Source organism: Siphateles boraxobius, unplaced genomic scaffold (assembly GCF_051911475.1).
Source record: "Siphateles boraxobius isolate OS27281-9 unplaced genomic scaffold, OSU_SipBor_1 1, whole genome shotgun sequence".
NCBI lineage: Eukaryota > Metazoa > Chordata > Actinopteri > Cypriniformes > Leuciscidae > Siphateles > Siphateles boraxobius.
The window spans coordinates 13,543,486-13,563,603 of NW_027508699.1; the positions used below are offsets into that span (position 1 = coordinate 13,543,486).

Genomic DNA, 20,118 nt, shown 5'->3' on the forward strand with positions numbered 1-20,118 from the left:
ACTGTAGAATTTTTTTAAATTAATATTTTTAAATTTGCACTTTAGACAGTGCACAATAATCCGCCTAATGCATTTTCTGCCCATTTCGTGGCGCTGTTTCTCGGCCACCTCAGAGGGTGCGTTAAATTTGACAGTGTCCCATTAGACTAGAGCTACTACTCTGATGAAATCCTCAATTTGAGCAGTTTTTACTGTAGAGTTTTTTTTTATTAATTTTTTAATTTAGTACTTTAGACAGTGCACAATAAGCCGCCTAATGCATTTTCTGCCCATTTCGTAGCGCTGTTTCTCGGCCGCCTCAGAGGGTGCGTTAAATTTGACATAGTCCCATTAGAGTAGAGCGACTACTCTAACGAAATCCAAATTTTGAGCAGTTTTTACTGTAGAGTTTTTTTTAAATTAATTTTTAAATTTTGCTTTTTACATTGCACAGTAAGCCATGCATTTTCTGCCCATTTCGTGGCTGGCGCTGTTTCTCGGCCGCCTCAGAGGGTGCGTTAAATTTGACATTGTCCCATTAGACTAGAGCTCCTACTCTGACGAAATCCACAATTTGAGCAGTTTTTACTGTAGAATCTTTTTTTTTATGAATGTTTTAATTTTGCACTTTAGACAGTGCACAATAAGCCGCCTAATGCATTTTCTGCCCATTTCGTGGCGCTTTTTCTCGGCCGCCTCAGAGGGTGCGTTAAATTTGACATAGTCCCATTAGAGTAGAGCTACTACTCTAAGGAAATCCAAATTTTGAGCAGTTTTTACTGTAGAGATTTTTTTTAAATTAATTTTTAAATTTTGCTTTTTACATTGCACAGTAAGCCATACATTTTCTGCCCAGTTTGCGGCGCTGTTTCTCAGCCGCCTCAGAGGGTGCGTTAAATTTGACATTGTCCCATTAGACTAGAGCTCCTACTCTGACGAAATCCACAACTTGAGCAGTTTTTACTGTAGAATTTTTTTTTTATGAATGTTTTAATTTTGCACTTTAGACAGTGCACAATAAGCCGCCTAATGCATTTTCTGCCCATTTCGTGGCGCTGTTTCTCGGCCATCTCAGAGGGTGCGTTAAATTTGACATAGTCCCATTAGAGTAGAGCTACTACTCTAACGAAATCCAAAATTTGAGCAGTTTTTACTGTGGAGTTTTTTTTAAATTAATTTTTAAATTTTGCTTTTTACATTGCACAGTAAGCCATACATTTTCTGCCCAGTTTGCGGCGCTGTTTCTCGGCCGCCTCAGAGGGTGCGTTAAATTTGACATTGTCCCATTAGACTAGAGCTGCTACTCTGACGAAATCCACAATTTGAGCAGTTTTTACTGTAGAATCTTTTTTTTTATGAATGTTTTAATTTTGCACTTTAGACAGTGCACAATAAGCCGCCTAATGCATTTTCTGCCGATTTCGTGGCGCTGTTTCTCGGCCGCCTCAGAAGGTGCGTTAAATTCGTCATTGTCCCATTAGACTACAGCTCCTACTCTAACGAAATCCACAATTTGAGCAGTTTTTACTGTAGAAATTTGTTTTTATGAAGTTTTGAATTTTGTACTTTAGACAGTGCACAATAAGCCGCCTAATGCATTTCTGCCCATTTCGTGGCGCTGTTTCTCGGCCGCCTTAGAGGGTGCGTTAAATTTGACATTGTTCCATTAGACTAGAGCTCCTACTCTGACGAAATCCTCAATTTGAGCAGTTTTTACTGTAGAAATTTGTTTTTATTAGGTTTTGAATTTTGCACTTTAGACAGTGCACAATAAGCCGCCTAATGCATTTTCTGCCCATTTCGTTGTGCTGTTTCTCGGCCGCCTCAGAGGGTGCGTTAAATTTGACAGTGTCCCATTAGACTAGAACTACTACTCTGATGAAATCCACAATTTGAGCAGTTTTTACTGTAGAGTTTTTTTTTATGAATTTTTGAATTTTGCACTTTAGACAGTGCACAATAGGCCGCCTAATGCATTTTCTGCCCATTTCGTGGCGCTGTTTCTCGGCCGCCTCAGAGGGTGCGTTAAATTTGACATAGTCCCATTAGAGTAGAGCTGCTACTCTGACGAAATCCACAATTTGAGCAGTTTTTACTGTAGAATCTTTTTTTTATGAATGTTTTAATTTTGCACTTTAGACAGTGCACAATAAGCCGCCTAATGCATTTTCTGCCGATTTCGTGGCGCTGTTTCTCGGCCGCCTCAGAGGGTGCGTTAAATTCGTCATTGTCCCATTAGACTACAGCTCCTACTCTAACGAAATCCACAATTTGAGCAGTTTTTACTGTAGAAATTTGTTTTTATGAAGTTTTGAATTTTGTACTTTAGACAGTGCACAATAAGCCGCCTAATGCATTTCAGCCCATTTCGTGGCGCTGTTTCTCGGCCGCCTTAGAGGGTGCGTTAAATTTGACATTGTTCCATTAGACTAGAGCTCCTACTCTGACGAAATCCTCAATTTGAGCAGTTTTTACTGTAGAAATTTGTTTTTATGAAGTTTTGAATTTTGCACTTTAGACAGTGCACAATAAGCCGCCTAATGCATTTTCTGCCCATTTCGTTGTGCTGTTTCTCGGCCGCCTCAGAGGGTGCGTTAAATTTGACAGTGTCCCATTAGACTAGAACTACTACTCTGATGAAATCCACAATTTGAGCAGTTTGTACTGTAGAGTTTTTTTTTATGAATTTTTGAATTTTGCACTTTAGACAGTGCACAATAGGCCGCCTAATGCATTTTCTGCCCATTTCGTGGCGCTGTTTCTCGGCCGCCTCAGAGGGTGCGTTAAATTTGACATAGTCCCATTAGAGTAGAGCGACTACTCTAACGAAATCCAAATTTTGAGCAGTTTTTACTGTAGAAGGTTTTTTTTAATGAATTTTAGAATTTTGTACTTTAGACAGTGCACAATAAGCCGCCTAATGCATTTCTGCCCATTTCGTGGCGCTGTTTCTCGGCCGCCTCAGAGGGTGCGTTAAATTTGACAGTGTCCCATTAGACTAGAACTACTACTCTGATGAAATCCACAATTTGAGCAGTTTTTACTGTAGAGTTTTTTTTTTTTTATGAATTTTTTAATATTGTACTTTAGACAGTGCACAATAAGCCGCCTAATGCATTTTCTGCCCATTTCGTGGCGCTGTTTCTCGGCTGCCTCAGAGGGTGCGTTAAATTTGACATTGTCCTATTAGAGTAGAGCTCCTACTCTAACGAAATCCACATTTTGAGCAGTTTTTACTGTAGAAGTTTTTTTTAATTAATTTTTGAATTTTGCACTTTAGACAGTGCACAATAAGCCGCCTAATGCATTTTCTGCCAATTTCGTGGCGCTGTTTCTCGGCCACCTCAGAGGGTGCGTTAAATTTGACATTGTCCTATTAGAGTAGAGCTCCTACTCTAACGAAATCCACATTTTGAGCAGTTTTTACTGTAGAAGTTTTTTTTAATTAATTTTTGAATTTTGCACTTTAGACAGTGCACAATAAGCCGCCTAATGCATTTTCTGCCCATTTCGTGGCGCTGTTTCTCGGCCACCTCAGAGGGTGCGTTAAATTTGACATTGTGCTATTAGAGTAGAGCTCCTACTCTGATGAAATCCACAATTTGAGCAGTTTTTACTGTAGAAATTTGTTTTTATGAAGTTTTGAATTTTGCACTTTAGACAGTGCACAATAGGCCGCCTAATGCATTTTCTGCCCATTTCATGGCGCTGTTTCTCGGCCGCCTCAGAGGGTGCGTTAAATTTGACATTGTCCCATTAGACTAGAGCTCCTACTCTGACGAAATGCACATTTTGAGAAGTTTTCACTGTAGAAATTTGTTTTTATGAAGTTTTGAATTTTGCACTTTAGACAGTGCACAATAAGCCGCCTAATGCATTTTCTGCCCATTTTACGGCGCTGTTTCTCAGCCGCCTCAGAGGGTGCGTTGAAAGTCCCATGGCCCCTCATACCAGCCTAAACCTACCCATGCGTATCATATGCAAGTAAAAACTCATTTTGGCGTATACATTGCACGATAAACACAATGCGTATAGAGACGCATTTCGTGTGAATTGGTTGCATACTCAGTGTGTTTGATTATTATCATGCACAATTTCAGACATTTTTACTGTAGCATTTTGAAATTATGGACCTATGAATTTGTCAGATCAGATAGTACACTTAAAATATAGCCATTGAATTGTTGGCCCATTTGGAGGCGCTTTATCCCAGCTGCTTTTGAGTGTGTGTTAATGGTTGCACTGGAGCCTTATACCCAATGTCTAAAGTGCAAAATTAAAACATTCATAAAAAAAAAATTCTACAGTAAAAACTGCTCAAATTGTGGATTTCGTCAGAGTAGGAGCTCTACTCTAATAGGACAATGTCAAATTTAACGCACCCTCTGAGGTGGCCGAGAAACAGCGCCACGAAATGGGCAGAAAATGCATTAGGCGGCTTATTGTGCACTGTCTAAAGTGCAAAATTCAAAAACTAATTAAAAAAAACTTCTAAAGTAAAAACTGCTCAAAATGTGGATTTCGTTAGAGTAGTAGCTCTAGTCTAATGGGACAATGTCAAATTTAACGCACCCTCTGAGGCGGCCGAGAAACAGCGCCGCAAACTGGGCAGAAAATGTATGGCTTACTGTGCAATGTAAAAAGCAAAATTTAAAAATTAATTTAAAAAAAACTCTACAGTAAAAACTGCTCAAAATTTGGATTTCGTTAGAGTAGTAGCTCTACTCTAATGGGACTATGTCAAATTTAACGCACCCTCTGAGGCGGCCGAGAAACAGCGCCACGAAATGGGCAGAAAATGCATTAGGCGGCTTATTGTGCACTGTCTAAAGTGCAAAATTAAAACATTCATAAAAAAAAATTCTACAGTAAAAACTGCTCAAATTGTGGATTTCGTCAGAGTAGGAGCTCTAGTCTAATGGGACAATGTCAAATTTAACGCACCCTCTGAGGCGGCTGAGAAACAGCGCCGCAAACTGGGCAGAAAATGTATGGCTTACTGTGCAATGTAAAAAGCAAAATTTAAAAATTAATTTAAAAAAAACTCTACAGTAAAAACTGCTCAAAATTTGGTTTTCGTTAGAGTAGTAGCTCTACTCTAATGGGACTATGTCAAATTTAACGCACCCTCTGAGGCGGCCGAGAAACAGCGCCACGAAGTGGGCAGAAAATGCATTAGGTGGCTTATTGTGCACTGTCTAAAGTACAAAATTAAAAAATTAATAAAAAAAAAACTCTACAGTAAAAACTGCTCAAATTGTGGATTTCATCAGAGTAGGAGCTCTAGTCTATTGGGACACTGTAAAATTTAACGCACCCTCTGAGGTGGCCGAGAAACAGCGCCACGAAATGGGCAGAAAATGCATTAGGCGGATTATTGTGCACTGTCTAAAGTGCAAAATTAAAAAAATTCATTACAAAAAATTCTACAGTAAAAACTGCTCAAATTGAGGATTTCGTCAGAGTAGTAGCTCTACTCTAATGGGACAATGTCCAATTTAACGCACCCTCTGAGGCGGCCAAGAAACAACGCTGCGAAATGGGCAGAAAATGAAATTGAAACCAAAACTGCAACTTCCCCATAACTAGTCACATCTGTCAACTTCATGGGAGCATAACTTCAAGATGCGACAGTAAAAATGTCTCATTTTGTGCATGGTGACAGTCAAGGACAATGTGTATAAGGCCCCAGTGCAACTTTTTACGCACCATCACAATACACCTAAGATATAGAGCCCCCAATTGAGCCAACAATGCAATGGCTTTTTATACAGTAAAAACATCTGAAATTGTGCATGCATATATTCAAGCACAGATACAGGGTATAAAGCATCAGTGAAACCCAGTAGGTCAACAATGTGATAACTCTTATGTATTGTCAGATTGGGTCCATATCTTTCTATTGTACAGTAACCATGCAATGGCACTTTCAATTTAATGCAATTCAATTTAATTCATACATTCATTTGTATAACCCTTTTCACAATCATTTAAGGTAGCTTTACATAAAATGCAGGTTTCTGTGTTACAAAACAATAGGATTTAATGAGATGTAAAATGTAAAGTACAGTTAAAAAATACCACAAATTGTAGTATTTAAAAAATATCATATATATATATACAAGCAAAATGAATGTGTATGTTAAAGCATTTATAAAATGATAATTTTGTATAATCATTCATGTTTGATGTTCTGGAGTCCTTGCAGGGGTAGGTGTCATCTATTCAAAGTTGCTGGGTCACCTGGGTCTTTATAAGAGGCTGGATCCAAGCTGGTGCATAATCTCTGGTTACCCTGTGTAATTATAATTTGTAATAATATTTATTTATTTTTAAATACATGCATTGAATACATCCAAATGATGTTAATTGCAAACATTAAAGAATAATGTTGGCCTAATTATAGTTTTACAGTAATTTATGTGTTATTATTATTTGTTATTTACCTTTCAAAATAGTTTATTATTCTTTTATGAAAACATAAAAAATACAAACAGGATCTCTAATAAGTGTGAATAAGTGAAAAACCACATGATCCCTAAATTGAGCTGATGACATGTACAATAATTAAAGAATAATGTAGCCTAATTATATTTATGTGCCTTTATATTTTTACATCCATTTTCGCTGATATATCAGTGTTATTTGCATTTAAACATTGTATTATTATTTTATTCTGAATATAGACACAACACGATCCCTTTAAAAACGCGAAAAAGAGAAAAACCGCACGGTCCCTAAGTTGAGCGTCAATAAGAAGCCAGCAAACGCGGCAGTTCGCGTCATTTAAGGTGGAACGGATAGCGTCAATAAGAAGCTGCGAATAAGAAGCTGGATTCAGCCTCGTTATTTTAGGCTATAACTCGCAATTTGCCAGCTTATTTATCACTATTCTGAATATAACTAGTATAGTATAATATAACAGTAGGCCTATAACTCACTGGGAATTTATCACGCGATTTTGAGGGAGAAAACAAGTAAGAATTTTCCATCACAAGCTTCCATTGTGATTCTGAAGCCATAGAGGGCGCTCTCTCGTTCGGTACATGTTTCTGACTGTTTTCTTCCTGACCTGGAAGCAAAACGGAGTGCCAGTGAGTTCGGCCCTGCTTGGCACAGCAGTGGACGTGGAACAGTCAGTGTATTAAGTTACTCACTGTCAGTCAGTGATGGATCCGTTATTGTGAGAACGCAGACAATTGTACTAAGACTGCGGCGGGTGGTTACTACAAACAAATGAAGGACGCTTTCGCTCGACCCTGGACTTCGCCGGTGAAGGAAATAAGTAACTTTTGATTAGCATTTTGATCGCTTGTATTTAAATTAGGGTGCAAATGCTCACCTTGGAGGACCACGTCTAGTATAGCTGTTGTCCTGTTATCATATTTTCACATTTTCGTGATGGCTCCGATGGGCATCCGACTGTCGCCGCTCGGCATAGCCGTGTTCTGCCTACTGGGAGTCGGTGTGATCTATCACCTATACGCGGGAGTTTTGTCCAGCAGATTCGCCTCGTTCAGACAGAAGACGACCGTGGATCTGCGAGACCTGCTCGCGCTGTCCATGGATGCCGCGGTGCAGGGCGGACGGGAGGTGAAGAGGATCAGGGAGGACAACACGCTGGAGGAGAAGTCAAAGGGCGAAACTAAAGAAGGTGCCAGTGAAAAGCTCACGCTGGGTGATCTGAACTCCCACCGAAAGATGTTTTACCTGATCAAGAATACCTACCCTAATATACAGGTACAGCTGATCTGTGCTTGAGGATGGACTATACTTTACAAAAAAATACCATGCATGGTAACCATAATCCGCTCAGGTACACAGTTAATAAAGTCATCGTATTTATTATAAATGATTTATGTGTGCACGTCAGTATTTTTTTTATTATTGTTTATTTAATGTGCCCTCGTAATCGTTCATCAAAATAACTTCCCCTCCGTCTGTTAATGGACTTTAAGCAACAGCTGCTGATGGAACGGCAACGGCAGCCGGAAGTAAACGGTTAACTCCCGTAGTTAAAGACCGCAACAATCACTAAGCAACAGTGAAGAGTACGGCGTAGGTGATAATTTAATCATTTGACAAAATACATGTAAAGAAAGTGATTTTAAAAAGCAGGAGAGGGTTGCTTTGGCCATTTAATGATATACATAAACAAGTACAATGCCACATACCATAAAACATAACATTAACTTTCTTAATCTTTGACGTAGTAGCGACTACGGCAAATCAGCTGTTCTCCCGTAGTAGACGGTTACAGTAGAACGTCGTGAAGTAGCAGTTAAGTCGCGCATGCGCAATAGATCGCCAGAACGCCGTTGCTTAAAGTCCACTGGCGCGAGGGCGGACAACCGGTCACTCGCATCTAACCAGCCAATCAATTGACGATTTACAGAAGGAAGTTCCGCCCTACATTTCTTCTTGTTTGAAAAGACGCTTCACTCATATATGCCAGAATAGGGAAGAAAAAGACAACTTCTGTTTAAAGTCGAGAAACAAAGCACTCAGCCATCTTTAGAATTTTGTCTTTTAACTTGTTTTAGCGGTAGCTCTGTGGTATATTTCAGTGGCGTCACTTAGCTGTTGAAATTAATTTACTTATTGTAGAGTTAAAGAAAGTTGTCATGAGCATTTGTATGCTTAAAGCAAATGTCTTAATAAATGTCAGTAGACCGGGAAGATTTGATAAAAGAGTGGGTCATTCATAAATCCGTAAGATCTGTCCTTCATGTTGTGGAAATACAAACCGGAAGACAGACAGAACACAACAAGCAGCGCTCAAAGGGACGGGGTTACGTAAGGTTTATAGTCCCTGACAAAAAATAACATTGCTATCCAACAAATATATAAATGATGCTATGGGAGCTCTGCAGTGATACGTAGCATGTAACTAATCAGCATCCAGAACCGGAACTTTCATTTTTATTGTGTGCAAGTGTCTGCCTGCTTTTTCAGTGGCATTAGTTCTCTAACGCTGTGTCGAAATATGCCTACTTCTATATTATATATTAGGCGAAAAAAAATAATGTGAGCCAAGAAGTATGCATGTCCGAATTCATATTATTCATTAGAGTAGGAAATAGTACTCAGATGACCTACTACTTCCGGCGAGATTCTAATGTGCTGAACACTTTACAATCCCATAATGCAACGGGAGATTTATGAATGGAGGTGAAGCAACGCAACTGATGCCGTAGGTCACGTGACTGACAACATGGCGTATGTAGTATATCTGAAATTTCATTCATACTACACGCATTCATACAATACAGAAAGTACTTTTTTAATGGTTGCAAAGTAAGTTTCAATCCAAATATATTACCTGCTATTCAGTATGTGATTTCGGACGCAGCATAGGTGTTTTTCCCATGCACTTTTCCCATAGGGATTTTTCTAAAGTATTTGTTAAAGAGTTATAAGTAAGCCATGAAGCAAACCAATCATCTTTGAGGTGAATCACAAAAAGTATTTGTATATCAGATAAAAAGACAAAGGTACAAGAGGAAAGAGACTGCAATCTCAAAAGCATTGCGAATGACAACAACGGCTGATAAATATAAAACCATTGACTGCATATACAGTATAGATCAGTAAGCACGGCCCTGACAATGGAACATTTTTGTTAAAGGTAAAAGATCTGTCAGAATATTTTAAATGCGACTGAAATTGGCGCACTGTAGAGCCCTGGACTATTACTTTTTCAGGTTTTAACCTCTAACAGAAACAGCTGCGTAAATGTTCTTCAAAGTGTGGTTTTCTTTTCTATGTTTGCAGGTGAACTCAGAAGAACATGCGAACGCAGAGGGTGAGGCCACTTTGTGGACGCGCATCATCCCTGAAGAAATTCTGGCCAAGATCCCTGGGGAGAAGGAGGTTCTTGCAGAGAAGATCACAGTGTGGATTGATCCACTGGACGCCACTCAGGAATACACAGGTCTGGTGAAACTCTTTATTTATAAATCATATCACCATAAATCCGTCACCTTTGAACTGCCGGAATTTTAGGAGGAATAATATTATATCTTCATTCGCCACATTATTTGTGTAAGTTATCTATATAGGAGTTGTAGTTTATTATGCAAGTTCTGCTGTTGTAGTGGGAGGAACAGTTTTATGTTCCTGCGGTGCACAAGTGCTGTACCAGGATGTAAATCCTGTTTGTGCTTTCAACAGAAAATCTCCGGAAGTATGTCACCACCATGGTGTGTGTGGCTGTGGATGGGAGTCCTGTAATAGGTGTGATCCACAAACCCTTCACTGGGTACACAGGTATGTTTATTTGAGCTTTACAGACATAACCACAAAACCAGATTACCTGGTGGCGTTGGATACAGGATCTAGGAGCCATTTTGGGAATGCTGAGGAATAAAGGATTTGTAGATTTCATAGGTCATTTTCTGCACTTTTATGGTAACATCAAAAATATGGTTCTTTGACAAGATCTGCACAATGTGTAATGATTAATAAACAAGAAAACGCATAAGTAAATTAACATTATATTAATGTGAGATTACAAGATAATTTTTTTGTGTCTTTAATGACAATTACAGTAGTTTATTATTGTGTATAAGGGCAGTAATGATCATTATACCTAAACCGTCCTGTTCTGACTGTTCTGTATTCAATGGATTCATACTGTGGTACTCACACATGCTCTCTCATCATCAGCATGGGGTTTTGTTGGAGAGGGATCTAATGTGGCACCTCGTTCTTCCTACAACACAAACTCTCCTACGGTGATCGTCTCACGGTCTCACTCGGGCAAGGTGAAGAGCTTCGTTCAGGCTGCCTTTGGAAACAATACGGAAATATTACCAGCAGGGGGCGCAGGTACTGCATTCTGGGAGATCAGCTCCTGTTGAGAAATAAATGTTTTGAAAAAATATTTACAATAAATATGTTCACTACCATTCAAAGGTTTGGGGTCAGTAAGATTGTTTAACGGAAGATTTCTATTTCAAATGCATGCTGTTGTTTTAACATTTTTTCAGGCAATAGTACCAAATTCAGCTTCATGAGGCACACACGCACATTTGCACACACACGCAAGGTCTCTTGCTCTCTCCCTCTCTGCCGACTGCGCTACACGGTTTGGAGCTCGCAAGCTTTAGATTCCGGGAGATTTTAACTAATTTGCGGGCATCAGGGAGCCGCTATCAATATGCGGGAGACTCCCGGAACGTCTGTATATATATATATATATATATATATATATATATATATAATTTCTTTAATATATATATTCAAATAGAAAACGGTTATTTTAAATTGTTATAAAATGTTCACAATGTTACTGTTTTTACTGTATTTCTGATTAAATAAATGCAGCCGCTGCCTCGGTGACCATAAGAGACTTCTTTCAAAGACATTAAAAACATCAAACTTTTGAACAGAAGTGTCTTAAAATATTATGTTTTTGTACAAATATTAATATAAACAATTAAGTACTGTATTTAATTGTTGATATTAATATTTATAAAAAAAAACGACCTTAATATATATTTTAATATAATTGTTTTTAAATTACGATATTTAAATTAAAGTAGTTCACCCAAAAATAAAAATTGCACGAAACCTTATGCGCATCCAGTGGGCAGAATGATGCGCTCGAAGCAACATGGAGTCACGGCGTCGCATTGAAAAGTTCAAAATTAGTTTGAGCCTTTTAACAGTTTTAAATTTCAGTTAATGTGCGTGATTAGACCAATTATATCGCTCTCTACTCCAGTGTTGTGATCACTTATCACTTGTGTTGTGATCTAACAGACACCCGGTAGAAAGTAACATGTGATACTCCAGCACGCTAAAGTCCTTTTATGCAAACCATAGGCCTTTATCTATTTGCCGGATCGGGTAAAACAGTCAACACGATGAAACTCTCTCCAAGATGAGTCAATGTTCTTATTATACTGAAGATAAAGTATGGTCAACACTGGAGTAGAGAGCGATATAATTGTTCTTCACGTGCACATTAACTGAAATTTAAAACTGTTAAAAGGCTCAAACTAATGAATAAATAAAGACATATATCTTACTTTTGTGCTTTGAACTTTTCAATGCGACGCGCTGCGCGCCGTGACTCCATGTTGCTTCGAGCGCATCATTCTGCCCACGGAATGTGCATAAGGTTTCCTGCCGCGCATTACAATACTTTTGCGCAATGGCAGTTTATTGATAGCCTTAGTTGTTCTGTCCAATCTATCATATGTTGCTGCTTAATTAAAAAGTTGCGCTTAAAATTTTAAAGTTACATAATAGCCTATGTCCTGCCAAATATAGCAAAAACACATTAAAAATCACATATAACTCTACATAATAACTCTAATAAAATCTAATTTCGTGTGATGTTAAAAATAAGTATTTATTTCTATGAGTACACTTACATGCCATCTAGGTGGATAAAATATTGAATATTTCTCATTATTTGGCAGTTACACCATTTGTCACATTCCAGTACATTCAGTCTTAACTTTTGTAAAAAAATGGTGCAAATGTCATTTTTAATTACATAAAATCACTATACATAAATACACTATGTACATTTTAACATACCTGGTGCATGCTTTTAAAACAAGTTTTTACAAGATTTTCGAATTTCTCATCTTGACAACCCTTATTTGTCACTGACCCATTTATTAAATAATAAAGTATTTATTTGTTAATAAACATTGAAAGATTTAATACAAGTTAGAACTGTCTGATTCAAATACCATTCTTATATGTCAACCCCTACTGGTCACCCCAAATTTTTTCACAATCCAATTAATTCCAATTGGATAAAATTTCAAATCCCATTCTACTTTTTTTCTTACTAAATACAAAATAGTTGTCAATGACTGTGGCAGGAGAAAATGCAGCTGTACTTTGCTTCAGTAACCTTTGTGTTTTCCCCTCCACAGGATACAAGGTATTGGCTCTTCTAGACTCCACTGATAAGGAACAAGAGATGGCCGATATGTACATCCACGTGACGTTCATCAAAAAGTGGGATATCTGTGCGGGCGATGCCATCTTGAGGTCTCTTGGTGGTCAAATGACAACCCTGAAAGGAGAGCAGATTGATTACTCGGGGTCAGAAGGAAACTCGGGCGGCTTGCTGGCGAGCATCAAAACTGACCACAAGGGATTGGTTAAAAGACTCCCTCCTTGGGAATAGAACAAACAATAATAAATCACCGTCCGGTCCTGTCCCTAACAATCCCATTTTCTTCAGTTCCACACAGGTGTGTAGAAATACAAGGAAATGTGATAAGCGTGCGACACGAGTAGGTCAATTAAATGTGTAAAGAATGCCCAAATGGGTTTGAGAAGTGTTACAGGTTTTGTACAAAGGAAGCGTGCCTTTGGCTTGTATGAATCATTAGTGTGACAAATTTAAGTCGAATCATGAGGTCACCTATATTTTTAAAAATGTATCTCCAAGGTGAACCTGTAGCTCTATTTCTTGTTTGATTTTTGAGGATGTCGTTTCTAAACGTGCTGGTAAAACCAGGTTTAAAATGGTTTTGGGTGGAGATTTAACTGTGAATCCAGAGATAACTTGAATATGACGTCCTTGTGCGTAGCGTTACTTTGCATAATTGACTACATCGCTCCCCTTGATGCTGTTTTTCGGTTTCTCTGTCAGATATCAATTTGTTAAGTTTATACACTGATACCCTGTGTGATTAGACTACAGAGGTTTAAGCACCATTTGTAAATAAAATATATAATATAGTATGTTAAGATTGAAGTCTTTTGTTTCGAAGGAAAATTGGAAGATAAAATGGATTTAATGAAGTAGTAACTCAGCAGTCACCATTCAGATATTGATCTTTCGTAGGGGTTTTCACTGTGATTGCCAATTTAAAAAAAAACATATTTTTGTATGAGTATTCATACTCTTTCCATGATTGTTTGTTGAGTTCCCTGGATAGTCATGTACTGTTTACGTTCTGACAACATTGTGTGCATGAAAAAAAGAGAATGGGGAGAAAATTAAATTCTGCATGTGCCCTTTTACATAGATTTGAGGCATGTTATTTGGCATTACATTGATTGACGTCATCATTCTGCCTTTAATAAATACATGTATATGGGTTTTATAAGGAGTGAAACTTAATTTTTTATGTGTTGAAATACAGTTGTGCATTATGTCAAACAATGCTGTGGTGAAGGGAATGTACACTCTTAGGACAAAAGGTTATGTGGGGTATATAGAACCCTAGGGTTCTTTTCTTAACTTAAATTTAAAGAACACTTAAAGGTTGTATCAGTGATTTCTGGCCCAAAAATAAATGTCTAATCTTTCCTAACGATCCGCTAGCTGCCCGCCCCATAAGCATGCCGTCCAAGAAACGCGTCTCTCTAGGCAGCCTAGGAGACGAGTTTTTTTGACGGCATGCTTATGGGGCGGGCAGCTAGCGGATCGTTAGGAAAGATTAGACATTTATTTTTGGGCCTGAAATCACTGATACAACCTTTAATGGCAAAATGCTATACAAGGAGAAAAGTCTTGCATGATTGGATAATAGTTTGTGTTAATTTCACCCCCCAAAAATGTTTTCTGTCATTAATTACTCACCCTCATGTTTTTCCAAACCCATAAGCTCTTTGTTCATCTTCAGAACACAAATTAAGACATGTTTGATGAAATCCGAGAGCTTTCTGACCCCCGTAATGTGTCGTGGACGAGGTGCTCACGTGAACAGCGTCAGAGAATGACACAAAAGAGAAGAACTTGTTGAATAAAGTCGTTATTTTTGTTTGTTTTCTGTGCACAAAAAGTATTCTCGTCGCTTCATAACATTAAGGTTGAACCACTGTGGTCTATTTATAACAATACCTTTACCTTTCTGGGCCTTGAAATTGGTTATTACGTTGCAGTCAGAAAGCTCTCGGATTTCATCAAAAATATCTTTCTTTGTGTTCCGAAGGTGAATGAAGGTCTTACGGGTTTGGAACGACATGAGGGTGAGCCCAGTAGGCCTACTGACATACTTTCTGTTTTAGGTGAACTATACCTTTAAGGTTCTACAGAACCTTTTATTCTAAGACTGTGTTTTTATTGATTTTAAATATTCTCTAAACATCTGTTAACAGATTCTAAAATGGTTCTTGTCAGTATTTATCTACACATCATGAAGATGTTTATAAATGTGAACTAAAGAGAGCATCTGATTTTCCCACCACAAGGTGGCGGGTTAGTCTTATCTCATGTTTTTTAAAATTATTATTATATAGCCTACACGCAGTAGAGCAACAAAAAGTATGTTTTTGTGATTGTGGATGCATTTGACCAGCATAAACTGAGTCGTTGATACAGGAATTCTGTGAGATGTTAAAACATGAATCGGAGTGTGTGGTGGACACGGCAGTGAAACTGAGCTGCTCGATTCTTGTTTTTCCACAGCATCACACTCAATTCAGCTTTAAATGAGTTTGCCAGCACTTCACAGCTAGCTATGCCACATCGTCTTTCTCCAACGCTCACGTTTTACATTTCTGCAGATGTCTTCAATTATCACAGCATGCCATTCTAACCCTCTGTGACAGATCCTCCACTCCAGTGTGTCGATGAACCCCCCGTGAGGACGCGGAATTAGACAAAAGTCATGTCAATCTCCCGAGAAGGCTTTTATGGAAGAAAGAACAAATCCATATTTACAGTAGATCAATCTGCGGGACAGATTCAAATGTTCGAAATGATTACAAAGAGTAGGCCTATTGTTTTGTTATGTGACAGATGTGTACGCTTCCTTCTGATCAAAAATTATAGACATGACTGCCTGGTTGCTGATTCCTGCCATGATGAGCATATTTATGGATTACTGCATTATTCATAGTTACTATTTATTATCTCACTGGTCATATTGATGTGTGGCTAAAAGGCTTGCTGCCATTTCTTTGATGTGCTAAAGGGAGTTGCTCTTCGGTCCGGCAGCGCGGCTTTGAATTTTAGTAGATTGTTCATTTACTCGACAGTCAATACACCCCATGTTTTTAAATTTATCTTCCAATTGTTTTTTGTTAAAACATTAATTAAATGATTTTATTAAAATAAACTGATTTTTTTTTACATTAAATCAATTTAACAGATCCCCCATCGATGAACTCTCCGTGATAATATATAATGTAAAATATTTAATACCATGACGATTTAATATTTAATGAAGGATTTAATATAAATCCTTAATAAAAAAAAGGTTAGCAAAATATCTCATTTTATATGTTTAACTAATGATAATCGAAATAAAAATAAAATACACCAATTCATTATTTATTTTGTAAAAACGATAGAAAGACAGACAGATAGATAGATGGATAGACAAACTTACACCAATTACAACTGTCCCTCTGTTGTGTCATATCCACCAAAACATAAAATTTGCGAAACATAAAAATTGTTTTCTTTCTAAAAACTATGCTGTATGAAATGTCATATTTGTCATATTTGGTTACCTAGGAGACACAAGTGTCAGTGAAGAGCCTGAGATAAAAGCCATGCACATGATGTGTGAAGACAAAGAAAATTGTAAATATCCCTTGAATAGTTTTTTGTTTTAATATATTCAAATGAAATCATTTCCAGTCATGCTGTAATTTTGTACAAAGTGTGAAATTTTTTATCGTATGTATTTTAGGATACACAAATTGAAATTAGACTTCCACAGTTTTTTCTTATTATTATTATTTCGTTTTAATTGCAGAATGCTAAACAACATATAATTTAACGTGGTGGGGAAAAAAATGTTGGTTGAGAGAGAAAAATGACAAATAATGACAAACATTTCCTGTGATTCATGTAAATCCACTGGATGTTGTGTAATAAGTGATCCACAAACTGGACGAGTTACCCAAAAAAGCCTTTATCCTATACCATTACCTTCTAGCAACCACAGCTGTCATCCAATTAATGTACTGTAAGGCACATCGAAAGGTAACAAACATCTGCTACATGACAAGTGAGCACATTGTTATGAACCTCAAATAAATCTGATTTAATATCCACTTACAAAATGGAAGCACTGCGTTATTTAACATTTAGAAGCGAGTAAGATTTAAGCACTATAGCTCTATATATCCGGGCCGCTGTCAATTCGAATCCCTTGTCTCAGCTGATGTTGTGTCTTCAGGCAAAGTGTTTAACCTGTTTATACTCCATGGCTGCCACAGAATTCGACGTTTATTTGTAACTTGTGGCAAATTTGACTAGACATATGCAAAGTAAAGCACTCGTACCAGTGCAAGCTGCATACAGCCAGATACAAAAGATATTTGATGAGATGAGAAAGACAAATAAAGGGGGGAAATAATCTTTCGCTGGGTGGGAAAACTGTTCACAGGGGATACGTCTCTTGACAAGGAGGAAGAATTGGCTCAGAGCACACAACTGAAATGAAGTGTGGATGAACATTCCCATGGGTAAATTATCCTGACACAGTCAGAACACTTGATAGGCAGTTGAAGAGCATGATAATCCATGTGTGCTGAGAAATTAGCTCTTACTGTCATGTGAGGACTATTGAAGACCATCTACTGATTGTACACACATATATATATATATATATATATATATATATATATATATATATATATATATATATTTGTCAGTGAGATGTAACCTAAATCAAATTAAGGACAACATTGAAATTTTCAATCATTACTAAAGTAACTATGACTTTGGGTGAAATCATGTAAATTGTCATATAAATGCTCTGCGATTGATGCAATATTGGAATCCACAAATTATCTACACGTATCTACACTCGCCTACAAGTGGCTAGGCTATATACATTATATGATTCTTGTGAGTTGAAATCATTTGGCTCTCTGGAATACTTCATACTGATTTGTCAGTCGCTGCATAATAGGCAACTTTTTTTCAAACGTTCCATGTCCACGCTAATATTTATATGGTGATTAGCCATTTTTTAGGTGCATTACTGCATTTTTGTTTTTGTTTTCACAAGCTGAGGGATGAGACAAGATGTCTGGTAAATCAGCAGCATGTCACAGATGCTGTCGACAGAAATTAACTTGTATGACTCTTGGATTCCAGCTCGAACTTTATTATAGCTTCGCCAAGAGGTGTTGCAGGCTACAAAGCTTGATATCAGTATGTATTCCTCTGCTGCTGTATCACCTGCACATATGTTTGGGCTTGGGGAAAACACAGAGTTTGGCGATTCAGAGCGTGTGACGGAACATACACCTCTCTCTAGGCCATTTCTTGCTTGGTTATTTATGCATAGAGGATAATGGATTAACGGAGCCCAGGCTTTTGGCATCAGCAGTATGGCACATTGTGGGGGGGCACAATGAGCCATAGCACATTGCTCACGAACAGAAAACTTTGTGAGATATACAGTTGTGAGAAACTCAGAGCAGTCTGTCGTGATCATCGAAATCCCCTTAAAGCCATAATAAAAACAGTTTAGCCAGCAACTATCAATTAGAGTTATGAGCGTCAATATGCTGGACTAGTGATTTTCCACAGGGCCAAGTCTGCAACAGCTGTTTAAGTGGATGGCTTTATACATAGCAGAAATAACCACTTGATTTGTTGTGATGTGTCACTTCTGTAACATGTTGTTGTGCAATAAACTGAATTAATGGAGCATTTTCAACCTATCCAGTATGCACTACACTCCAACAAAACTAATGAGACTAATGCTTCCAAAGCAAGTCAAGTCGAAGCTTTATTGTCATATGTGCAAAAGCACAGTCAAGTAAAATGAAATAATGATTTCTTTACAGAGCTGACAACATTTGGCATTAACAACAACTGACTCAACACATTAGAACTCAGAACAATAAAAATAGATTAGACAGCAGTTAGTTATATGGTCCTCGAATTTGATTGACCAAGCACTGTTGCTAGAAAGACGATATTTATGATGTCTCTTTTTTTTTGGTCATTCCCCATATTTATGACCATAGGCAAGTCAAAGTAACCTCCCTCCCCCCTAATCACTGAATTTGTTCCATATTGTTCCCAAAAACATTTTTACAGATCTCAAGTTAGCACAGACCCAACCAAATCTAACATTGGTGGACATTTATACATATCATATCCACAATCCATCTGTGTATACCAGTGAGGGTCTTTTGGAAAGTCATGGAAATGCTATTGTGGATTTTATTTGGCTACTGGAGCAAATGGAAGTTTACCCAACTGGGACAACTTCCCCTTCTGAAAACCCGGGAAATGAGAAAAGGCTCCATAAGCGGTGGGTTATTTTTCAGTGAAGAAGAGAAAGATCTGTCCTTATTAATAATTTGAATTATCCACTAAACCAATTCCTTCAAAAACACTGATACATTCAAGAACGAAACAATAAACCCATGCAGTGTCGTATGGTAATAAAATTGCTGTTCCGAATTCAGATCGATGTTTCCAAGAAGGGATTTATCCAAAAGTCGTTTTGTAATGAATTTTAAAAATAGACTTTTATTCCTGCAATGCTGGAAATGGGCCATTATAATGGCAGCAACAGATATGCAATACAATTTTAAAATAACTATTTTATACATTTATAAATAAAGATTTGCATGACTAATAATTTTACTAGTTGATCAAATAGTCAGGTCAATTGTTTACCTAGTCTAAATGAGACGCTGTGTTAACTCATTTCTGCTAATTTTCACATATGAAAAATAACATACATGATTTGGAGAGATAAAATGCGAGACAGAAAACCATTTAAACCATAGCATGTGAAATTTACTATTATTAAATAGAATATTTAGTAAATTTTGTAATAATAAGTAGTATAAGTAATAATAAGTAAATGTTGAACTTCCTCCTCAACAAAATGATCATCTAAAAGGTTTAATCACAATTCATTTCATCACTGAATCATTTCTACTGTGTGCAAACTATTTTTGTTGGCAGAACAAGAATAGACAAAGTAACTGGCAATGTGTCTGAAATCCAAGGTACACAATAACTTCTTGTTAACTGAACTATTGTATAGTCTTGGTCTCAATGTCAGTTGTGATTAGCTACGGTATGTGTTATACACATCATTTGGAGTTGATAAGCGAATGGGATGCGAGTAAGCCTTTATCTTGATGAAAGAAGGATAAGCAAAGAACATGATTTTACTCCTTTTTTACAGCCTGCTGTAAAAACAGTTTAAACCGTTCGGAAGAAAT

General features: G+C 37.4%; 1 protein-coding gene across 1 annotated transcript; it reads left to right on the forward strand.

Moving 5' to 3' along the window:
* The first annotated feature begins 7,048 nt into the window (after window positions 1-7,048).
* On the forward strand, window positions 7,049-14,063 carry bpnt2 (3'(2'), 5'-bisphosphate nucleotidase 2). Its single transcript, XM_077216812.1, has 5 exons — window positions 7,049-7,719; window positions 9,754-9,913; window positions 10,153-10,248; window positions 10,648-10,809; window positions 12,879-14,063. The coding sequence occupies exons 1-5, from the start codon at window positions 7,381-7,383 to the stop codon at window positions 13,133-13,135; spliced, it is 1,014 nt and encodes a 337-aa protein (XP_077072927.1). The 5' UTR covers window positions 7,049-7,380; the 3' UTR covers window positions 13,136-14,063.
* The last annotated feature ends 6,055 nt before the right edge of the window (window positions 14,064-20,118 follow it).